Below are 19,749 nucleotides of genomic sequence, written 5' to 3'. Positions count from 1 at the left end.
GTTTGCCCCGAGTTCCCTTTTGTCCATATTGAACTGCATTTCACCAGCATGAACCTCGGCTAAAAATACATAACTGGCATGACGGCCTGAGGCTGCCGCTACCGTTTTAACAATGCTTCATTATTTATGACACGCTAAATAATGGTGAGGGGTATCCCGTAACACAACTTAGGAAAAAAGAAAAAAACCCACAGCTATGTCAAGGTCGATCAATCACTGAAGGAGTTTTCGATTTTCAGAAAGAATGTTCTCGTCCACAGTATGGAAAGGCATCCTTTAAGAGCACCCTGTTGATTATAACCATAATAATCAGTTTACTTGTCGCCGGGATTACTACTCAGCATGTGAAAACAGCTGAGTGGTGATGTTTTCCGTGGCTCCTGGGTAAAGTTTGTGAAGTCTGACACGTCTAATAAAGCAATTTAAAAGCATCATTTAAGAAAAAGATTGAGAGCTTCGGGTATAAGTCCCTGCACTTTCCTCCGTCCCCACCACAGAAAATTCTGACCACACACCGAAAGGAAAGTATGATAAAAAAAAGACTAATGGTTGCACAATGGGAAGTTTTCCAGGCTTGACCCAAAGACTGAAAGTCAGAACATCTCTACTTTTAAGGATTGATAAATAGATAGGAAACACAAGCAGCATGTTGAGTATACTAATCATATCCTAATTATGTTCGTATTACTATTGTATATAGACAAAGATCACATTGGTTCAACATGAAAAACACTTTTCCATTTGTTACATCAAATCTGTAGCTAACAAATTATTTACTAGTGAGAGGCCTTATTGAACCTTTGCTCTCAATAAAAGTACGATGGACTGCATTTGGGCTCATTTTATGTCTGTCGCACTCAAGCTTGGAGTCAGAGGAGCTAACCGAATTATATTACTTCGCTGAATCCTTTGTCCAATAAATATGCCAAGTGAATGCTGAATACATTATCTGTCTAATTAATCAAATCAATCAGGCCAAAGCAAAGAACTGAAAATGAGAGAAAAAAAAACCCAAGATAGAATAATAAGAATGAATTTGGGAGCTGCTGCTGGGTAAGATTAAAGTGCACTCTAACAAGAACGGCGTTTGCTCTTTACCTGGAATCATATTAAGGAAATGATTTCATTATGATACAGTAAGTTTGCTGAATTACTGAGGCTCTGCAGTTGACTCCAAAAAATATCCAAGCAACCATAAGCTGCCGCTGCCCTGGACGTCCAGTGGGAAATGGGCTCTGCACAAATAATGGCCAAATATATACGGCCCGGCGCTCAGGCTGCAAGTGGAGAGCTGACTGAGGAAGATGACGTGGTGCGACGGAGGCCGGCAGCAGAGCCAGCGAGAGAGAAACGTTCCTAAAAAAGTCTATTTGTGGTGAAAGTGAAGGTCGTAGTAGTGTTAGAATTAAAATCGCAAGGGACAATTTGTTTCCAAATGATCCCCTAACAAGCCCCTAACTACAAGCCCCCTCATGCTGTGCAGCTATAAAAAAAAAAGAAAAAAAGTAAACCCTGTTCCAACCTGTTTCCAAAGACACACAACGTATGATCACATCACTTCTGCTTTAGTCTCTTTACACTCTGCACACTGGCTCACTGGCTTTTAAGATCTTATTAATTACTTATTGTCTAGAGTCTAGACAGAAGAACCAAAGGGTGACAGAGACTTTACCATCAGTGCTGCAAGGCTCTGGAATGACCCGCCCGAGGAAGTGAGTTGGTCCGGTTCAGTGTCCCTCTGTCTCCTGGAAACACACTTTTAGAGAGTTTGACTCAGTTTTCTTTCTTGTATGTGACTTTGTTTGTTCTCCTGGGCTGCATGAATAGCGGTTAACGCTGTTGCCCCACAACGAAAAAGGCTCTTGGTTCCAGTCCCCGCCCTTCAAACCACCCAGGGCCTTTTCTCTGGCCTCCTCCTGAAGTCCAGAAGCAGGCAGATTGGAGTTCGGTTGGCCGGAGACTCTAAATTGACCGGAGATGTGCGTCAATGTGCGTCTCTATGTGTTGGCTGGCCAGGGTCACGCAATGTCAGCTGGGATAACAGCAAATGTGGCAGTTATCGAACCGCAGTTCAGTCATAAGCATAAAAAGTACCAAATCCATCAGATTCCATTCAGAGAGACAGTTGTGTTTTTCCCCACCGCCAACTTAAAATATGAGTTTGAAAACACAAAGGGAGAGGAATAGAGGGGTTTTCAAAGAGAGAGTCTTTGTTAACGTTAACGTTGTTGATTTGAGTTTTCATTTCAAATATTGGAAGATTCAGATTAATCAGCAAAGTGAGCAGTAGCTGTCCCACTGGTTGGATCTAACTGATATTTGAATTGGAGTGACTTCGGGCTACGGCATGTGGATTCTCAAGGTTCCCTCACTTCTATGTTGAAAACACCGGTGGAGCTTTGGATCTGTGCGGGACGAATCAAAAACCACAGCTCATGTGTTTTTCCTTCTTGATCTGTTCAGCGCTAGTCATGGCGTGGCAACATTTCTTGAGGGACAGCTCTCTCTGCTGGCCAATGAGAGAAAACAACTGTTCTTCGCAGTTCTGTCAGAGGATGATAGCCACCGATTGGATCTGTATATTAAATTTCATGTTTTACACGTGATTTGTTTTTTTTTGATAATGTCACATATTAAGCATTTTTTTATGCCATTATCCTGAGAGAAACAATATGTCAGTGTAGTTGTATTGTTTGATAGTTTGACAAAACAAACACAAACCTGAACTGATGTGGTGGAAGTCAAAAAAATATGTGTGCTCTAGGTAATATTTCATGAGGCAATGAGAATTTCCACATACATCTACAGGTAATATGTTATTAACCAACGTTATTCATTTAAATGTAATGAATTGTTTTCCTTTATTTATATACAGCCAGTAATCGTTTTTTTTAATTTTTGGTCAACTGATGTAATGTAATTGATTGGTTTGGAAGATGCTTTACTTTATAACTATTTGTTTTTATGATAGGTTAAAATAATGATGCACAATCTATAATAATATTCAATTTGTGATTCCTATCTGTTCGGACAAATCCATCCAAGGCCTGCCAGCAATGCAGCTCAGACATTCCTCTCCCAGGCAAGGTATTCCAGCTCCCCCTGGGGGATCCTGTCCTATTAAGATTTCACATTGACCCTGTATTACATGATCTAAGTTTGGGCTTATTTTATTGTTGAAAACATGCCTTTGCGAGATTTAAGTGTAGAGGTCAGGGTCACTGGACACATGTCATAGGCCTGGGAGAACTTAATTCCTTCTAGGAAACAAATTAAATCTCATGCGTTATCTAAATTTCTTAGTTAGTCCATGGTGTGTTATACAAACTCCTATGTTGCTCTGCTCGTGGTCGATTCTCCTCGCAGCGTGCAGAGGCGACATCGATCCAGCGCTGTGATAAACAGCGTTTGAACTGCAATCAATCTCATGTCTGAGTTCAAAGATCTCCAAATGGAAGGGGATTTTCAGATTGTAACGACATAAATTGTAGATAACTCTCCCTGATGCAAAAACTTTCCTATGGAGCATACAGACTACAAACCGTTGGTGAGGAGCATTATAGGTTTTTTTTTAATTAGTTTATTTATTTTGCATAATCTTCAGTGGGAACAGGGTCATTTTGCAATGTTTGCACCCCATCTATACAAGCAGTCTAAGAAAAAGAAGGTACAATATTGATGAGTTATAGATCAATTCGAGGAGCGTGGAAATGAGAAATATACACAACGGGATTCACAGAAACATGAAAATCTTCTGCGGTCAATAATTCAGGGTCTTGGTTTTAATTAGCGAACGAGACATTAATTAATTTCTCACTCATATTGATTTCATGAGGCAGAGTGAGACAGCACCACCGTGACGATACGCTTGAAAAAAAGACATGTTCACTTTTTTAAGACGCCATAATGTATTTTACAAAAGCGTCATAGTTAATGCACCCGTTGGGATCCTCTTGGTTTTGCATCAGCTGCTCCACCTCGTTCTCGCTCATCTTCTCACCTGCGGTCCACAAAGAAAGCAACCAGGAGAACCTGTCAGCTCAGTGTGTATTCTTATAACGGCTCTTAAACACCAAATCTGTTTGCGGCGAGACCGCTCGACTCACCCAGTGTTGCCAGCACATGCCGGAGCTCAGCTCCCATGACGGTGCCGTTCCCCTCCTTGTCAAACACCCTCAGACCCTCCACAAAGTCCTCAAATGTTCCGCGGTCCTTGGCCTTGCAAATGTGCTGGTGAATAGGAAGGAACTGGTCAAAGTCAAGCATCTTGGTCTGCATGTCTGTGGAAAGGAAAATATGAAAAGTGCTTAATTTACCGAAGTTAAAAAACAGAAAAAGCTGTAAAGCCTCCACCCATAGACCCCCACCCAATTTCTTTTTTTAAAGCCCTGTCTGTTTTCCTTTGAACCAGATTCGGCGCAGACACCAATCTAACACCCAGCACAGACAGGGGGAAATCTCTCGGTTTTACTGATCTGTGATCACACTGCAAACCTTCGGGCTTGGGTTTTCCGAGGACGTGCATGATCTCTGCATTCGTGGGATTCTGGCCCAGAGCCCTGATCAGGTCGCCACACTGTCCATAAGTGATTTTCATCTCATTGGCCGGAGTCCTGTCGAACAGCTGGAAGGAATCTTTGAAATCTGCGAGCAAAAATAAAAGCCGGTCGTTCCCATTTCGATTCTGTTCAGTTCATTGTGAACTAAGAAAAAAACGATTTATAAATGTCGTGCGTCGGATAATAGGGGTCTTTTACTAAAGACAGAGCCAGAATGACTCGACGTTGACTGACATGTGTCTCCTTTCAAAGGAAGTGAATAGTGTTTACTCGGAAATAAGAGGATACCCCCGGAGCACTGCATCATCAGCTGTTGTCGAACATTTCTCACACACTAATGGAGAGGGCAATCGCACAAACCAGTTCTATAAATATCACACAACGCAGTCCACGCAACACAAGTGACAATGGCAGCGACGACCTCAACCTTACCCTCGATTTGCTCAGGGGTGAACTCCAGCTGAAAAGGAACAAAACAAACGGCGTGATTAGATGCTGCTGCTCATTCGGGCCCACCGTACACGAGGCAAGAGGACATCAATTAAAAATAAATAAAAATAAAAATCCAAACTGCCCATGACCTTGCCTCTACCTTCATCACTGTAGCTGATTGAGTGACAGTCTGCATCTGTTCCCATCATAGGACGTTATTCATCGGATGACCTTGGGCCTTATGCCCCGGTCTCGCTGCCACCGTCAGATCCATTCGAGCTTATTTTTGGATGTGATATGAGTCAGAGAATCTTAGGTATTATAAACACCGGCAAGGTCAGTGATTCACAAGCTGAAGCGAATGTACGTTGGATGTTTGCAAATGCGCCTGTTGACTGTAGAGAAATAGCAAAGCTGATAAACCACACACTCCCGTTAGATTTAGATTTTGAATCGCTGAAATTGCATTCACTTAAAACGCATGCTGCAATTCCTTTGGGGTCAGTTCACTACAACACGGACTGTTAGTGCCTTTAAAGCAGAGAAAGTGACGGTTTTTAGTTTAACTTGCTACCGTGTCGGTGTGACAGTTTAGTTTTACAACCTGCAGTCGACTCCCATTTAATGTGTTATTCTAAGTCTAAAACCTAATAATTATTCCGAACACCCGTGACACGTGTTGACTATTAATAGTCCATGTATTTTTTGGACACCCATCAGATGGTGCCCTCACTGTTTTGTCTGGTGTCTGGATATCTACAAAAACCCATTCCCTCCATGAGGCTTTGTAAAAATATTGTCTAAACACTTATCTAAGCATGCTTAAAGATGGATGGCGATGGAGGTAATTATCTATATTTTCCTTCCTCTCGGTTTTTCCACCCTTTTTGCCCTCAGAGGAATAGCGCGGGTGGTCCGCTACTCCCCGACATAATGAAAATCATATTTTGTGGCTTTAACCGCTCTCCATTGTAAGATGGCGTCTCGTCCCAACCGTTGAGAAGGGGCCAAGTCAGCAGAAGATCTTTCCATACGTGTGTGGTATCAGCTAGTTTGCCTCACTAGCTCAAGTCGCCACTTCCCTGACTGTACAGTATCATTCATTCATTCATTCATTCATCATCTACCGCTTTATCCATTTAAGGGTCGCGGGGGGGGCGCGGGAGCCAATCCCAGCTAACATATGCGGCGAGAGGCGGGGTACACCCTGGACAGGTCGCCAGCCTATCACAGTGCCAACTGTACAGTATATTATAATTTATTTGAACTTGTTTGAACTAATTTACAGATATTCTGTGAATCTGTAAATTGGCTATTAATATTGTACAGATTGCCAGAAGGACTATAACCCACTGAAATGGATGCACAGTGCTGTTTTGCTTGCACTGCCAAGTTTAGGTCACATGGGGTCCCTGATGCTCTTTAAACACTGACTTGCCAGAAACCATTGAAGAAATTCAATCAAACTTCATCCTTATTAGCCTCATTAATCTATTTATGTAATATCAATATCAATTCTACTATTTTACACATTTTAGTAAACAACTCCATAGATTCTAAATTTCCAGTCTGAGTCATCATCTGTCATTTTAAAGATTAAAACACGCTCCTATTATCGCGTCATATTTCTGTTTATGTTTTTTTACCGTCACTGATGTGGGGTCAAATTCCGGGGTCTTGGGGCGCTCAGGCTCTGGTGGTTTTGGGGCCACTGGTGCTGCAGGTTTAGGCTCTTCCTTCTTCTTAGGGGCCATGGCAAGACGCTCTTGGGAGACGGAGGGGGAGCGCTGACTGACCGAGCGGAGGGATCCAGCTCACTGCAGCTGGAGGTGGCCCATTAGAGGCGAGGTCCCTTTATCCACTGTCCACAGGGGTCATCTTCACATCCCTCCCCCCCCTCGTCCAAGCCCAACCAGACGACCAACAATAGGAGGACTATAAAAGGATATGCCTTTGTGCTTCTATTTAAGACAAAGGTTGTTGTTGTTGTGTGTGTCTGTGTGTGTGTGTGTGTGTGTGTGTGTGTGTGTGTGTGTGTGTACATCATCAGGATACGGAAAACCACATCAGCTGAGATGACGGGCTTAGAACCTTCTGTTAATTAGTCTATTTCCATCCATACAAGTGTGACCCTCTGTTGCCCCCCCCCCCCTTATCTCACCGTTGACCTTGTTCAGTGGATTGTAGCAGCTATTAGTGAGAAGGGGATAATTAAGGACAAAAGGGGGGGTGGGGGGGGGTTAAGTTGTTTAAAAAACATTGTCACAACGCTATGTGATGCACCAGCAATTATCCTTGATTATCAAAACTGCAACCAATGAGACAGCATCAGTCAGTGTGCCAGGACAAATCCTTCCGATGGCCATTTATCCGGTCTGATCGGAGGGCTTTGCAGAGCATTAAAATCAAATCCACCCAAAAATAGGATTCACAGAATGTTGTTTTTGTCTGATCTTAGGTTTGTGAGCGCGGTTATATGTGAGCAAGTTTCTTCTTCGAGTCAAGAAATTAGACGGGGATGACACTAAGTGCCACTTTGTGAAGCTGCCACTCTCACACATGAATGGACACCGGCTGGGTGGCAGGCAGGGTGAAGCTATTGCTGTTCACATTGTGATGAAGTGAAACTCATACAAATTTAAATCTGCAAATTGATTTTGAGGAGAGCAGATTTCGAAGGTCAGGCATGATTTGATTTAAGATAAGAAAAGCCATAAGAAAACATAGTTTTCGTAATACATTTGTTACACTGCACCTGTGTATACATCTATATTCATGCTATAAAAAGCTGTATCTGTCATACTGTATCTGAAATGCTCATATTCCATAAACCCAAAAGATTTCTCCAGAAATAGGATAATAGAGGCAATAGAGGCAATAGAGCGTTCGTTGTTTGTTCTCATGAAGTATGAAACAGCCATCCTCTGGGGAGCTGCCGACTCTCTATAATAACCAATTATATGAAATCTGTTTAAAAAATAATCCTAAACTGGAACTTTGCAGTAAAAAGTCCCATTTTACTAAAGGTGATGAGCTCAATCTTTTCAAGAAAGTTCCATTTCTCGGCATCACAGTGGGACGGATCATTTAAATTGCATGACCACCGGTAAGACTGAACTCATTAAGATCATAATTCATAGGTAATAATCAACATAATTAAGTGGAATGAGTCAATTTTCCTCATGCTGCGTTGTTGTTATTTTTATGTTTGGGCTGGGTGGTGGAGTACAATGAGTAGGGATCGAAAAGGACATTCTCAATCGTGTGCCTGTGTTTGCGATCTATTTTGAATTGTCTATGTCTCGACAAATGCAGGATGAAACATGACCTATCCAAAAATAAACAAAGGGTAAACACTAAAAACTACAAAACAATTTCTCTGGCAACTTTGTAGGCGTGACGAAGCTGAACAGTGTCTGACTTTGACCTGTCCTTTAACAATACAGTTAGCATTTACACACCCCTTCATTTGTCTTCTTAGATACATGTTCATTCATTTTTTGAATACCATCTTGTCTCAATGTGCCCAATAAATTGTTTGCTTCCCTTCGGCTATCTATGATCAAACAGACTTCATTAAAGCCCTTTGTCTTTGCACTGAAAGATGTTACCCAGCAGCTGCCCCAGGCTCACATTTAAAGCATCTGCGCCCACGCCCACACAAAAGCAAAGCCAACCAATCAAGTCAGCAGCAGCAAATGGTGAGTTTAGGCAAATCCACTGTCAGGAGGCCCGTTCAAAACAAGGCCTTCGTCTTCAATGGCTTGGCTGGCAGGGCTGTGAAATACATTCAATCCTCTTATCTCCTCCAACAGCCCATCTTCTGGAGATCAACAGGTCCAGCTCCATACTTTAAAACCGTCATCCTTAACCAAACTAGTTGAGAAAAAAATGTCCTTGCACAAGATTCTTTCATGCATTTCATTGTTGACTACATTTTCATCTCTGAAGGAATGAAACTTTGTCGGCCCAAACGAATTTAGTTTGATGCAAAATCTACTCATTCACCAAACCTGAACGAAGTTACTGGAGATTTTAATTAGGATGACAGACAGGCAGACAAACAGACAGACAGATAGACAGACAGACAGACAGACAGACAGACAGACAGACAGACAGACAGACAGGCAGGCAGACAGACAGACAGACAGACAGGCAGGCAGACAGACAGACAGACAGACAGACAGACAGACAGACAGGCAGACAGACAGACAGACAGACAGACAGACAGACAGACAGACAGGCAGACAGACAAACAGACAGACAGACAGACAGACAGGCAGACAGACAAACAGACAGATACAAAGACAAACAGACAAACAGACAAGCAGACAAACAGACAGACAGACAGACAGACAGACAGACAGGCAGACAGACAGACAGACAGACAGACAGGCAGACAGACAGACAGACAGACAGACAGACAGACAGACAGGCAGGCAGACAGACAGACAGACAGACAGACAGACAGACAGACAGACAGGCAGACAGACAAACAGACAGATAAAAAGACAGACAGACAGACAGACAGACAAGCAGACAGACAGGCAGACAGGCAGACAGACAGACAGACAGACAAACAGACAGACCTCTTGATGTAACAGCAGGTTGATGTTGTTCAAGGATTCATGAGAAGAAAATCTAAGATCAAGAGAATCTCATCTTTTATAAAGAATAAACAGAAACACACAAATGCTCAGACTGGCCTATTAGTCTGGACTGCAGTGGAAGAGACGGGACCTCGAAGCATAAAATAATCACCAGATTAGTTCAAGCTGGACAGATTATTAAGTCATTCGTCCCTCATTATTTTAGAGCAGAACACGACCGAAGTTGTCATTGTCTGGCTGTTAACCTACATAGAGACACACACGGAAACAGTGTGTGTCAGTCCAAGTATAAATGGATACATAGCAGCTCCCCCTTCAGATCCCACCAGGTGATTGCCATTCACAGGCCACAGCAACAGTGCACAACACGACCAACCTCATACAGTCAAGCTCTCGAAACGTCCGAGACCTGTGCAGTTTGCTATTTTGGAGTAACGTCCGTTGTCCGACTGGTATGTTCCGTGGACCCGCTCCAATCAGTGCTCTGTGCCAATTGGTACTTGAACCCATCAGACGACCTTCAGCTTTTGTTATATGGTGCTTCAACAGCCCGGATAAAAGCACGGCTGTCATAGAGAATCTGCAAACTGAAAGACACAAGAACTGCCAGTGAAATACAACTAAGCATCCATGTGCTACTACGATGCAGACCGATGCAAGAGCGATGAAATCAACCGGACAATATTCTTGAGAAATCGTAATACTGACTGTGAAATTCAGCTTCATTACCACAGCTGCTTGAGCATGTGATATTAGATGATGTCATGATTCTGCCCATGTTGACAACTCTGACTTTAATTTCACCCGTTGGACCTCATTGGTGTGCCTATGTGGACTTTTTCACAAACTTTGTATTACTTTGTGTGTTTGGATTTGTGATTCTAACCTTCCTTGTGTGTCTCTGCCTTGGTGAAGTGACGTACTTGTTACCCCTTACATTGGCTGTTTTGGTTCCTGCTTGATTTTGATATTCCCTTCACTTCCTGCCTCTCGTGTGTTTCACGACTCTTCAGATTGACTACACCTGAGTGTTTCACCTGTGTTCATTACCCCAGTCTCCCTTGTTTTGTACGGTCTGTGTGTTTCCCTTTGACAGTTCATCTGTTCATCTCCCAGGTTTTGTGTAACTGATTTGTTTCCGTGTGTTCTAGTTTTGCTACCCATCTTTGGCCTGCTTATTTTATTTTTGAGTTTGGAGCCTACCTGCAACGACTGTGACGCCGCTTTCAGACATGCGCTGAAGTCCTGAACTTTTCCTTGCCAGAATTTGAGTGAAATTTCCAAAAAATGTCCTAGTGCCTATGTGAGAATACAGCAGGAAAACCTCATGGCGAGCGAGTGGGCGCCCCCACCCAGGTATCACCCCCTTTCCTTCATGTTCCGGAAATGTTCTTGTTGTGTTCTTCATAGGAGAACGGCAAACTTGAGAAAATGTTTCACGTCTGAATTCGCTATCTGCCTTGCCATTTTCTGCATATGGGTCCTGCTCATACATTCGTAACAAAGGTCGTCTAACTGCAGGTTTTTGTTTTTGTTCCAGCAGCAGGTTTGCAACTGGAGACACTTTACATTATGTGAGACACATGTTGGCACTTAGATGTGCTTAGGTAAATAATAAAACTTGGCCTTTCCATCAGTTAGTTTAAGGAAAGAAATATGCTTAGCCAATTTCTCTTCAAAATTGATCAAATGTCACTCGATATGAGCATAAATCATCACAGATGTAAACAGATCCATTTGAGCTCCATAAATTAGCATTGATCAGTTGAATGCCAATGAAAATATCGTACATCTTGGAATAGAGTTATGTACAAAAAAAACCAAACAAGTTTGGATTTAAACACAGCATTTCTCAGTATGTTCCTCAGTTGATCAGTGTTTATACATACCTGTGCAAACAAATAAAATCTGACCAAAAGCAAACCATTAATATTTTGGATGTACATTTTGTCTCCCTGTATTAAAAACCTGTCACTCCATCAAAAGTGGCTGCAGGTTCCAGTCCTGGCACAGGCCCGTTGCCTACATTAAGATCACTTTGAGCAGCAGTATCGAGTGTGTTGCTGCACAAACAGACTGAAACTCCCGCACGGCTCTGTGTGTTACCTCTCTGTGGAGCTGCGGTGACACTGCTCAGCTGTCATTTACCAGCATTCAGGATACAGCGTGTCCATGCCAATGCTAATAGTAGTAAGGCGTTTAATACACCAGCTGGATTCCTGGTAGCCGTGACGTATACATTATCAAATCCACAAGGCCGTCAGTGAAGTGGGCGAGCGTGTAATTAAACTGTCCCCGGTCCAACTAGGACCCGATGTGGTATCCAGTTCAGTGTGCAGATGGTGCCAGTCTGTACAGGCCTCGGTCCAACACAGACTGCAGCCATGTTGTTTGGCAGAAATTCTTATTTAGTAAATATAATATAAACAGGGTTTTTTTCAGGGGGGGGGGGGGGTGGTTCACAGCAGGATTTCTGTAACAAACACGTTTAGCCTTAATAAACAACATTTATCGTAGCTACTGTTAATGTGGCTGTTTGTGAGAGTGTGTTGCCGGGGTCCAACGTGCAATTTACATTTTTAAGCCCTAGTTTTCAGCCATTCTTGGTTCCATTCTTTCACAATCAATCAGACACCTCTAACATCAAGCGTCCTCAGCTTTCACAGACGGCAAGTTTGTGCATCAGAGATTAGACTAACAGAGGAAGAAGTATGATTTATTCAAGGGCAGGATGTCAGCCCACAGGCCCCTGTTGTCAGTTGACAACGTCTGCGCGCCGTCACACGCCGACCGCAGCTGAGCCACAGCGCCCTCCTTTGGTGACAAGCGGGACCTGAGCACCATCACTTATGGGATCTGTCCTCTTATTGTTGTTTTACTTACTTTCATCTATTCTCTATTTTCATCATGCGAGTGTTTAACCTCTCCTGTTACGGATTTACACAGACGAATTGAGTAATTTGAACATTTGGCTGCCGAGTCCTGCTGAGCAGCATCACTGAATCCCTCTGGCATCTCTAGGATAACCTTGTGTAAAAGTATCCTCACAATAGGTTTGAATTAAACCCATTTCTCCCTCTTCTCCCCGATTATCTGCCTGTCCCTTCAGACATACCATGAAGCTTTCTCGTTAAGAGCTATTGAGGAAAGTTCAATTAATTCATCCTCATGGAGACATTTCATTTTTGCAGTTTGACTCAGCAGGGCCGTGGTCAGCTAGTCTCCGGCACACAGCAGCCCCATATGCCAGGATGTCCTTGCTGCGAGGCGACAGTGCCGACTGCCAAGTCACTCTGATGTCCTGTCTGGACCAACCAGTTGGTGACAAGGACTCGTTTATTTTAATATCCCATTCTACGTCGTGATCTCAGTGCCCAGTGCACAGACTACATCAAAGTTACAAATGGCTGTTTCACCTCACTTTAGACCCAGTGCTGTGATTGGTCACAAATGGCCTATGGTCTGCTCGGTCCACATAGAAATAGAAATTCCCCAAAAGTTTTTAATGTGTCACTCAAACGTTAAATGTCATGACTTTGCCGATTGTGTGTCATCCTACTATATGTGTTATGAAATGTAGCAATTAATGACGGAAATTAAAAAGAACTCTAATGACCTTCAATAGCTTCATTCACTGACCAACATACTGTAAAATTGCAAATCATTTTTATGTAAAAACTGTAAAAAAAAAAAAAAAACTGTAATTCTGCAATACTAAATCATATCAAATATCTTTTATCCAGTTTTCTAAAGTTACTTTGTTGGGTAGTGCAATTCTGTCACTGAAAATGTATTTTTAACCTTGGAAACAGACATTTACAAAGCAATTTCCATTTGGAAACAGTTTAAAATTTCCTTTTTTATAGAGTAATTTAAGGACTAAATCAAAATCTCAGTATCACTAACTCAAAGGACAACCTCAGCTTTTAGGCTAAGATGTCGCTAAAGTTGTGCAATAACAAAGTTCAGTTCAAGCCATCAGATTAAAAAGGTCTCAAGACACTACTGAAAACCCCAAAGCAGCCACTACATGGACCTTGTGAGTTGTTTTGACAACGAGCATTTTGATGAGTTAACTCCCTTTTTCTGCTTGGCTGGCAAAACACTTTGGTTACTTAGGAATGCGTTGACACTGGTTTTTCTACTTTGTGCGGTCAGCTGCTGCTCGTCTGTGCCTTTGCTGTATTTACGTTTAAATTGAAATGGATCAGAGTGAACATCAAATGAGTCAACATCCTTTGTGAGGACCCCTGTTGGGTTTTAGAGAGTTGATAGTGACGGGATGATATTTAAAGACTAACTACATGCTCCATCATGTGACCTTTGAACCCCAAAACAATTTACCGGTATATGTCACTTAATGTCACAGTACAGTCTGTCACCGAACCTGTTGATGTTCTAGCTATCTGGAGGTCAGTAAAAGGTCATTAGTTACATCAGGCTCCCTTATCTGTCTGAGCCATGTGTTTGAACAAAGTGGCCTCAATGGCTGTAGGCAACAAGGTGGAAAAATGAGGTTTGTGATCATAAGGAACCTCCACCTCAGCAGTGTGCATGTTTGACCCGTGTTCGGGATGTCGGGGACAGAGTTTCTTTGATTTGTTCCCTCACTCTATTTCTGGGGTATACCTTTGGGGGGCCTGAGTGGGTGTGCTGTCAAAACAAAGTGTTGCCACAGAGAAGATGAGCAGACCACAATCCAGCTGGAAACGGCTTCCTGTGGGGGATTTCACCACTTGTTCTGGGACAAAGGAAGAGTACAGGTCAGATTGGGTATGACGTTATCAAGTCGCGTCTACAGAAGGAGGAAATGAAAAAAAAATGAGGCAAAGAAGTGATTTTGATTCCAATCCCATATTGTCTTCTTTTTTAGGGCACGGTGGTGGTGGTGGTGGTGGTGTGAAATTTCCCATGAAGCTTTCACATGCAAATTAAATGTGCACATGCATTTGTCAGGGTTACCCAAAGAGATGAACGTGGGTGGAAACATGAAAACGTGTTCATATGGAAAAGATAAAGCTGCGAGTATAAATAGAAACCATCCCGTCACATCTGAAGTAATGTGCCATATGCAACATGAAACCATAAGTATAGTTGAAAAATGACCATAAAAAGTGATCACACATGTAAACTATCGTGTGTCCGATACATACATGTGCTTTAAATTTTTGCGTGTTTTTTTTTTTTTTTTTACAGACTTTGAGGGAATGCGTCACACAGTGTTATCGTGTTTCACTGTGGCTATTCCTGGATTCGTGTAGATATTTCGGGAGCAGTTTATTGCTCGATTCTTCTCAATAAAAGTAGGTGTAATGTGTGAAGAAAATAATGATCTGATTTTGAAAAGCGTCAATGGGTTAACGAACAAAAACAAAGGCATCCTTGTATCCTGCAAAATTCTCTTGTTGGCTCATCTCACTCCTATCAGGATGTAAGTGCATGAAGGAAAGAACCAGCCGCAAACTACTAATGAGTGAGATTGTGGCCACAGTGACAACTTGCCAAGATCTTTCTAAGAAAGTCATTTTACACACTTGGCTGGCACAGATATCGACTCGGCAAACAAGCACCTCTCACCCCTAAACATGCTGACTATCTGACCTGTGTCAAAGAAGGAAAGGACAGCTTTTAGGCCTGCACAGTGAAAGAGGCGATGGAAGGACGACAGCATCCGTCATTTTTTTCATGGAAAATTGACGACTCTATATCCGGCACAAAGGAACTGCGTCAGTCCTTGCAGTACCAAGACAAGAAAGGGAACAGCGTTTTGCCGGTATCTATCAACGGTAGTCTAACAACTCAATCTTGCAGGAGAAAAAGAATCCGGTTGACAGATAGGTATAGAAAAAGAGATAAGTGAACCTCGCATGGGCATTCACTCCGTGAGAGCTCCGGGAAATGACAGGCTCAAAAATGACAGGCAGTTTGCTTTCTTTATACTAGATCAGTGAGTTACACAACCAGCCAACTTAATAATACTACGGGACGTTCAGCTTGAGGTCATTCATCGTCTACCGCTTTATCCATTTAAGGGTCGCGGGGGGTCGCTGGAGCCAATCCCAGCTAACATTGGGCAAGAGGCGGGGTACACCCTGGACAGGTCGCCAGCCTATCACAGGGCCACATACAGACACGGACAATCATTCACTCTCACATTCACACCTACGGTCAATTTAGAGTCTCCAATGAACCTAACCCCATTCTGCATGTCTTTGGTCTGTGGGAAGAAGCCGGAGAACCCGGAGAGAACCCACGCATACACGGGGAGAACATGCAAACTCCACACAGAAAGGCCCTGGTTGAACCGGGATTCGAACCCAGAACCTTCTTGCTGTGAGGCGAAGGTGCTAACCACTACACCACTGTGCAGCCCCAGCTTGAGGTTATTTGTTCAAATTGTGATTTTTTTTTTTGGTTGTTCTTCTGCTTTGGACAGTAGCCAGCCTGCTGCCATTAGGTTAGTCATGATGCCAATGCTGCCACTAGTTAACGCCAGGAGGCAGAAAACGAAGCAGTACATACTTGTACACACTTCTTTCTTCTCCTCTGTTATTTCCAAAGAGGTGTTGACAACCTTGTCTTCATACAGTGAGCAAACAAATAATACCACCTGGAACAACCGGGGCCACGGATGTTGTCTGTTGCCTCCTTGACAAAGCGCTCATCTGTTTTGTTTCCAGGCATAGATGGCATTTACCAGGCACTTAGGAAACATACAGCAGGAGGATATTAATCACTCCAGATGGAGGTCGAGGATCAGATGCGTTTCTGTAAAGAATATGATCGTGGACCCAGAAGGACAGGGTCATGAGGTGAAGAATGAAGATTTCCATAGCCATGGGATAAATGCCATAACCAGAGATAGAGGCATGGAGATGCAGTAAAGGTGACTTTAAATTTGACCTTCAAGAAGAAAGCTTGTCCTGATTTTTTTCCTTTTTTTTTGTTCAGAGAGAGAGAGAAGAAAAACCTGAAAGATTGGAAACCGAGTGGAGATTAACCGTATCCCATGAACACAGTCTTACCCAGTTAATCTTTTGCAGTTTACAGTATTTGGAGTTTCCCGTTGGGACTCGGTTGGGCGCGCGGCTGCATGGCAAATGAGCAAATATGTCTCGATCACATGTCGATCACTTAATACTGACTGTTCGTTTATGACAAATTTCATATTGTCCAGGAGGATATTCTGATACTATGACCTCGGAAAGATGAATGCATAGATTTAAAAAAAAAAAAACAGGGAAGTGGAAAAACATATGCATATTTTGAGTACTGTACAAGCGTGAGCAAGTTATATTTGTCACTATATGGTTCTTATGAATTTTAAAAGGAAAAAAAAATCATTATGTTTCCATTTGTGCTTCTGTCTTGAATTAACTGTGTGAGTGCACGCTCCCAAAGAAGACTGAATTGTGTCTTTTGTGTTTTATGAAGTGACAGAATGTACCTTATCTAACATTAAGACAATGTCACTGTGTCATCTTCTTAAAATGTCCATTAATTAACTCAAGTTTGAGTCAGTGCCACATCAAGCACAATCCTTGACTGTAGTGTTTAATGAAAACCACTAGGAACTGTTTTAGAAAAATGTGGCCTTTTGTTTTGAATAAAATACTTGCTAAATTACACTCATTTTCAGAGATCTGTGTCTTGTTGGAGACGAACAGACATGTCGCTGGTTTTGGTGTCTTTTGTCAACTATAACAGAAATATGGACTCTTGAAGAGACAGAGCATCTGCGGAGGCTGTTGAAAAGCAGTGAACCATCAAAATGTCAGGGAGACATTTTCATGGTCAAACTGCTGGACAGTGTCACAATTTTTCTCACACTGTGGCTGCACTGTATTCGTATTATTTGTAAGACTAATTTAAGTCATATTTTTCTCCCTAAGGCTGTGGGTAAAGCCAGAGCACAAGGACATCTGTGTATCTTCACGTTTAACGTCTGAATCCTTAACGCGGGACATCCGAAAAACCAAAGTGGCACATCGCTGCCAATCTCAAACATCTTTCACAATACATGCATGTAAGTTGTGCCACAATATACAGTTCCTGAATGTGCAGAATACAATATGTACACTGTATACCACAAATAAAACTGAGGAAAACAAGGTAAATCTCCACAACAACAAATATCATCTTACGCTAATATCCATCTTGATACAACGGGAATGTAGCCAATGATGTCGCTCATTCACTCTTTGAGGTAATTCAGTTTCATGTAGCCTAGTATAAATAACAATGACAACGTACTGAATAAAACATCTTGGCTATTTTAACTTAAATAATTTTTCGAGTGTGAGGATGCTGTATAGACGAGTCGGGATCTATTATAGTCATATCATGTGGCGATACTGTCAACAGCCTTCCACATGAGGATAAATGACACTTGAGAGGAGTCGCTTTTGTTTCACATCTCTGCTCCCTGTGTGGCAGGAACATATGGCAGCAGGCGACTTGGACGCCGGAACATTATTCTCTCCGTTGGATAATGCATATGTTGCCTCAGTGCACCACAGTAGTCCGTCATACATGTCAGCAGCGAAAGCTTTTACACCAATGCTATTTTCAGAGTTGTTTTCTGCTCAGTGCGTGTGCTCAGTGCGACCAGTAGAGCCTGTGAGGTGATTACATGGTTTGACACATTATTCTGCCTTCAGAGCTGTGGCCCTGCATGGTTTAATAGCCCATTGCACACATACCACCACAATTAAGAGCTTGTTCACAATTGGTACATGAGAACATTTTTTATTGTACTCTCTTGTATGTGAAGTCGACTTCTCTCCAACAAAAATAACATCACTCTGTCGGACAGCATATTTCGTTTCTTTTTGATAAACGTACATTTGTTCACACAGAGTCTATAAAGTGTGTTATTTTTTCTGTTCTGTGGTCATGACTTTTGTCAATACTCTAATTACATATTGAATATGGTGACATCCGAAGAAAACACAAGGAAATAAAGTGGCTTGTGTTGCAATTATTATTATTATTATTATTATTATCGTTATTATTATTATTATTAGTAGTAGTAGTAGTAGTACTGTAGTAGTAGTAGTAGTATTAGTATAGTAATGATTGCACATACAGCACTAAATTAAACAGGTCAGGATCAGAAGTGTCAGCAGAGGAAAAAAAAAGTGTTTCCAAGCTGTTTGGGGAAATTTGTTGATGTTTCCGAAGCGCTAATGTAAATTACAGTAAAGAAGAGATAATAATAATGAGAAGGGGGGGAAAAAAACCAAAACCCCAGAACATCTTCTGCATTATGTCTCGGTAACCCAACAGCTACCACTGGATGCACCCTTTGAGAAACTGCAGGGAAAAAAAGTGGTTTGGCAAAGGCCCTGCGATCTGTTGAATGTGGAGTTTGTTTGAGGGGTGAGAAAATATGTCATGTCGGAGTCGTGGTTTATTCCAACGCAAGAGAGCGCGCGCCAATCGGAGGCCCCGGCGCTCCACCCTACCTGCCTCCCTCCCCGCCCTCCTCCGCCGGCTCCCTCCCTCCCCTCCACCCTTTTCCATCCACATACTCACTACTGACCACGACCTGCCGCCTGCCACATCTGGAGACGCTTCCCCTTCACGAGAAACTCCAACTTTTTGCCTGCGCGCTGCGCAGAGAGAAAGCACTCCGGCGTCTCGGCGAGTGATCTGTCCGTCGGGGTGAACGGTGGCTCTCTCTCTCTCTCTCTCTCTCTCTCTCTCGATAGTAAGTAGAGATCCTCGAAGCCAGGTTTGGCTCTCTCCTCTCCTTAAGCTCATTTCTCCGTTTCACATCCCCGGTCAGTGGGGAAAACAGAGCCCCGGTCTGCGGGAGTTCCATACATCCAGTCGCCGTGGGAGTGCCGCGCCAGGTCGTGGCACGGTTGCGCGCGATTTCAGGAAACAACTCGAATGACACATTTTGCACGTTGTGTTTTCCACAAGTGAGCGAGGGGCGGACGCGCGTAACCGGGGAAGAGTGGCAGTGCAGCTCTGGAAGCGCGACGAGCACAGATTCGGGCCAAATTCAAGTCAATACGCCAAAAAGTGAATTGCTCCGTCACAAGATGTGTCGCCGGGTGCCAGATGTTGAGAGCGAGTGATCCTGTCTGACATCCCGCCGCTCCGCCGTTCCTCTGCGCGACGCGTAAACGACCGCGTGG

The 19,749-nt window shown here is 42.9% G+C and overlaps 1 protein-coding gene across 1 annotated transcript; it reads right to left on the bottom strand.

The window, feature by feature from the left end:
• Positions 1–3,560: 3,560 nt before the first annotated feature.
• Positions 3,561–6,859, bottom strand: myl13 (myosin, light chain 13). The gene is made up of 5 exons (XM_035635557.2): positions 6,638–6,859; positions 4,992–5,019; positions 4,495–4,644; positions 4,107–4,280; positions 3,561–4,000 (listed from the first exon to the last, which is right to left on the bottom strand). The coding sequence occupies exons 1-5, from the start codon at positions 6,743–6,745 to the stop codon at positions 3,894–3,896; spliced, it is 567 nt and encodes a 188-aa protein (XP_035491450.1). The 5' UTR covers positions 6,746–6,859; the 3' UTR covers positions 3,561–3,893.
• Positions 6,860–19,749: the final 12,890 nt, after the last annotated feature.

This window comes from Scophthalmus maximus, chromosome 5, assembly GCF_022379125.1.
Source record: "Scophthalmus maximus strain ysfricsl-2021 chromosome 5, ASM2237912v1, whole genome shotgun sequence".
NCBI classification, from domain to species: Eukaryota; Metazoa; Chordata; class Actinopteri; order Pleuronectiformes; family Scophthalmidae; genus Scophthalmus; species Scophthalmus maximus.
Note: the sequence above shows the minus strand (reverse complement) of the source record. Positions and strands in the feature narration are given on the sequence as shown.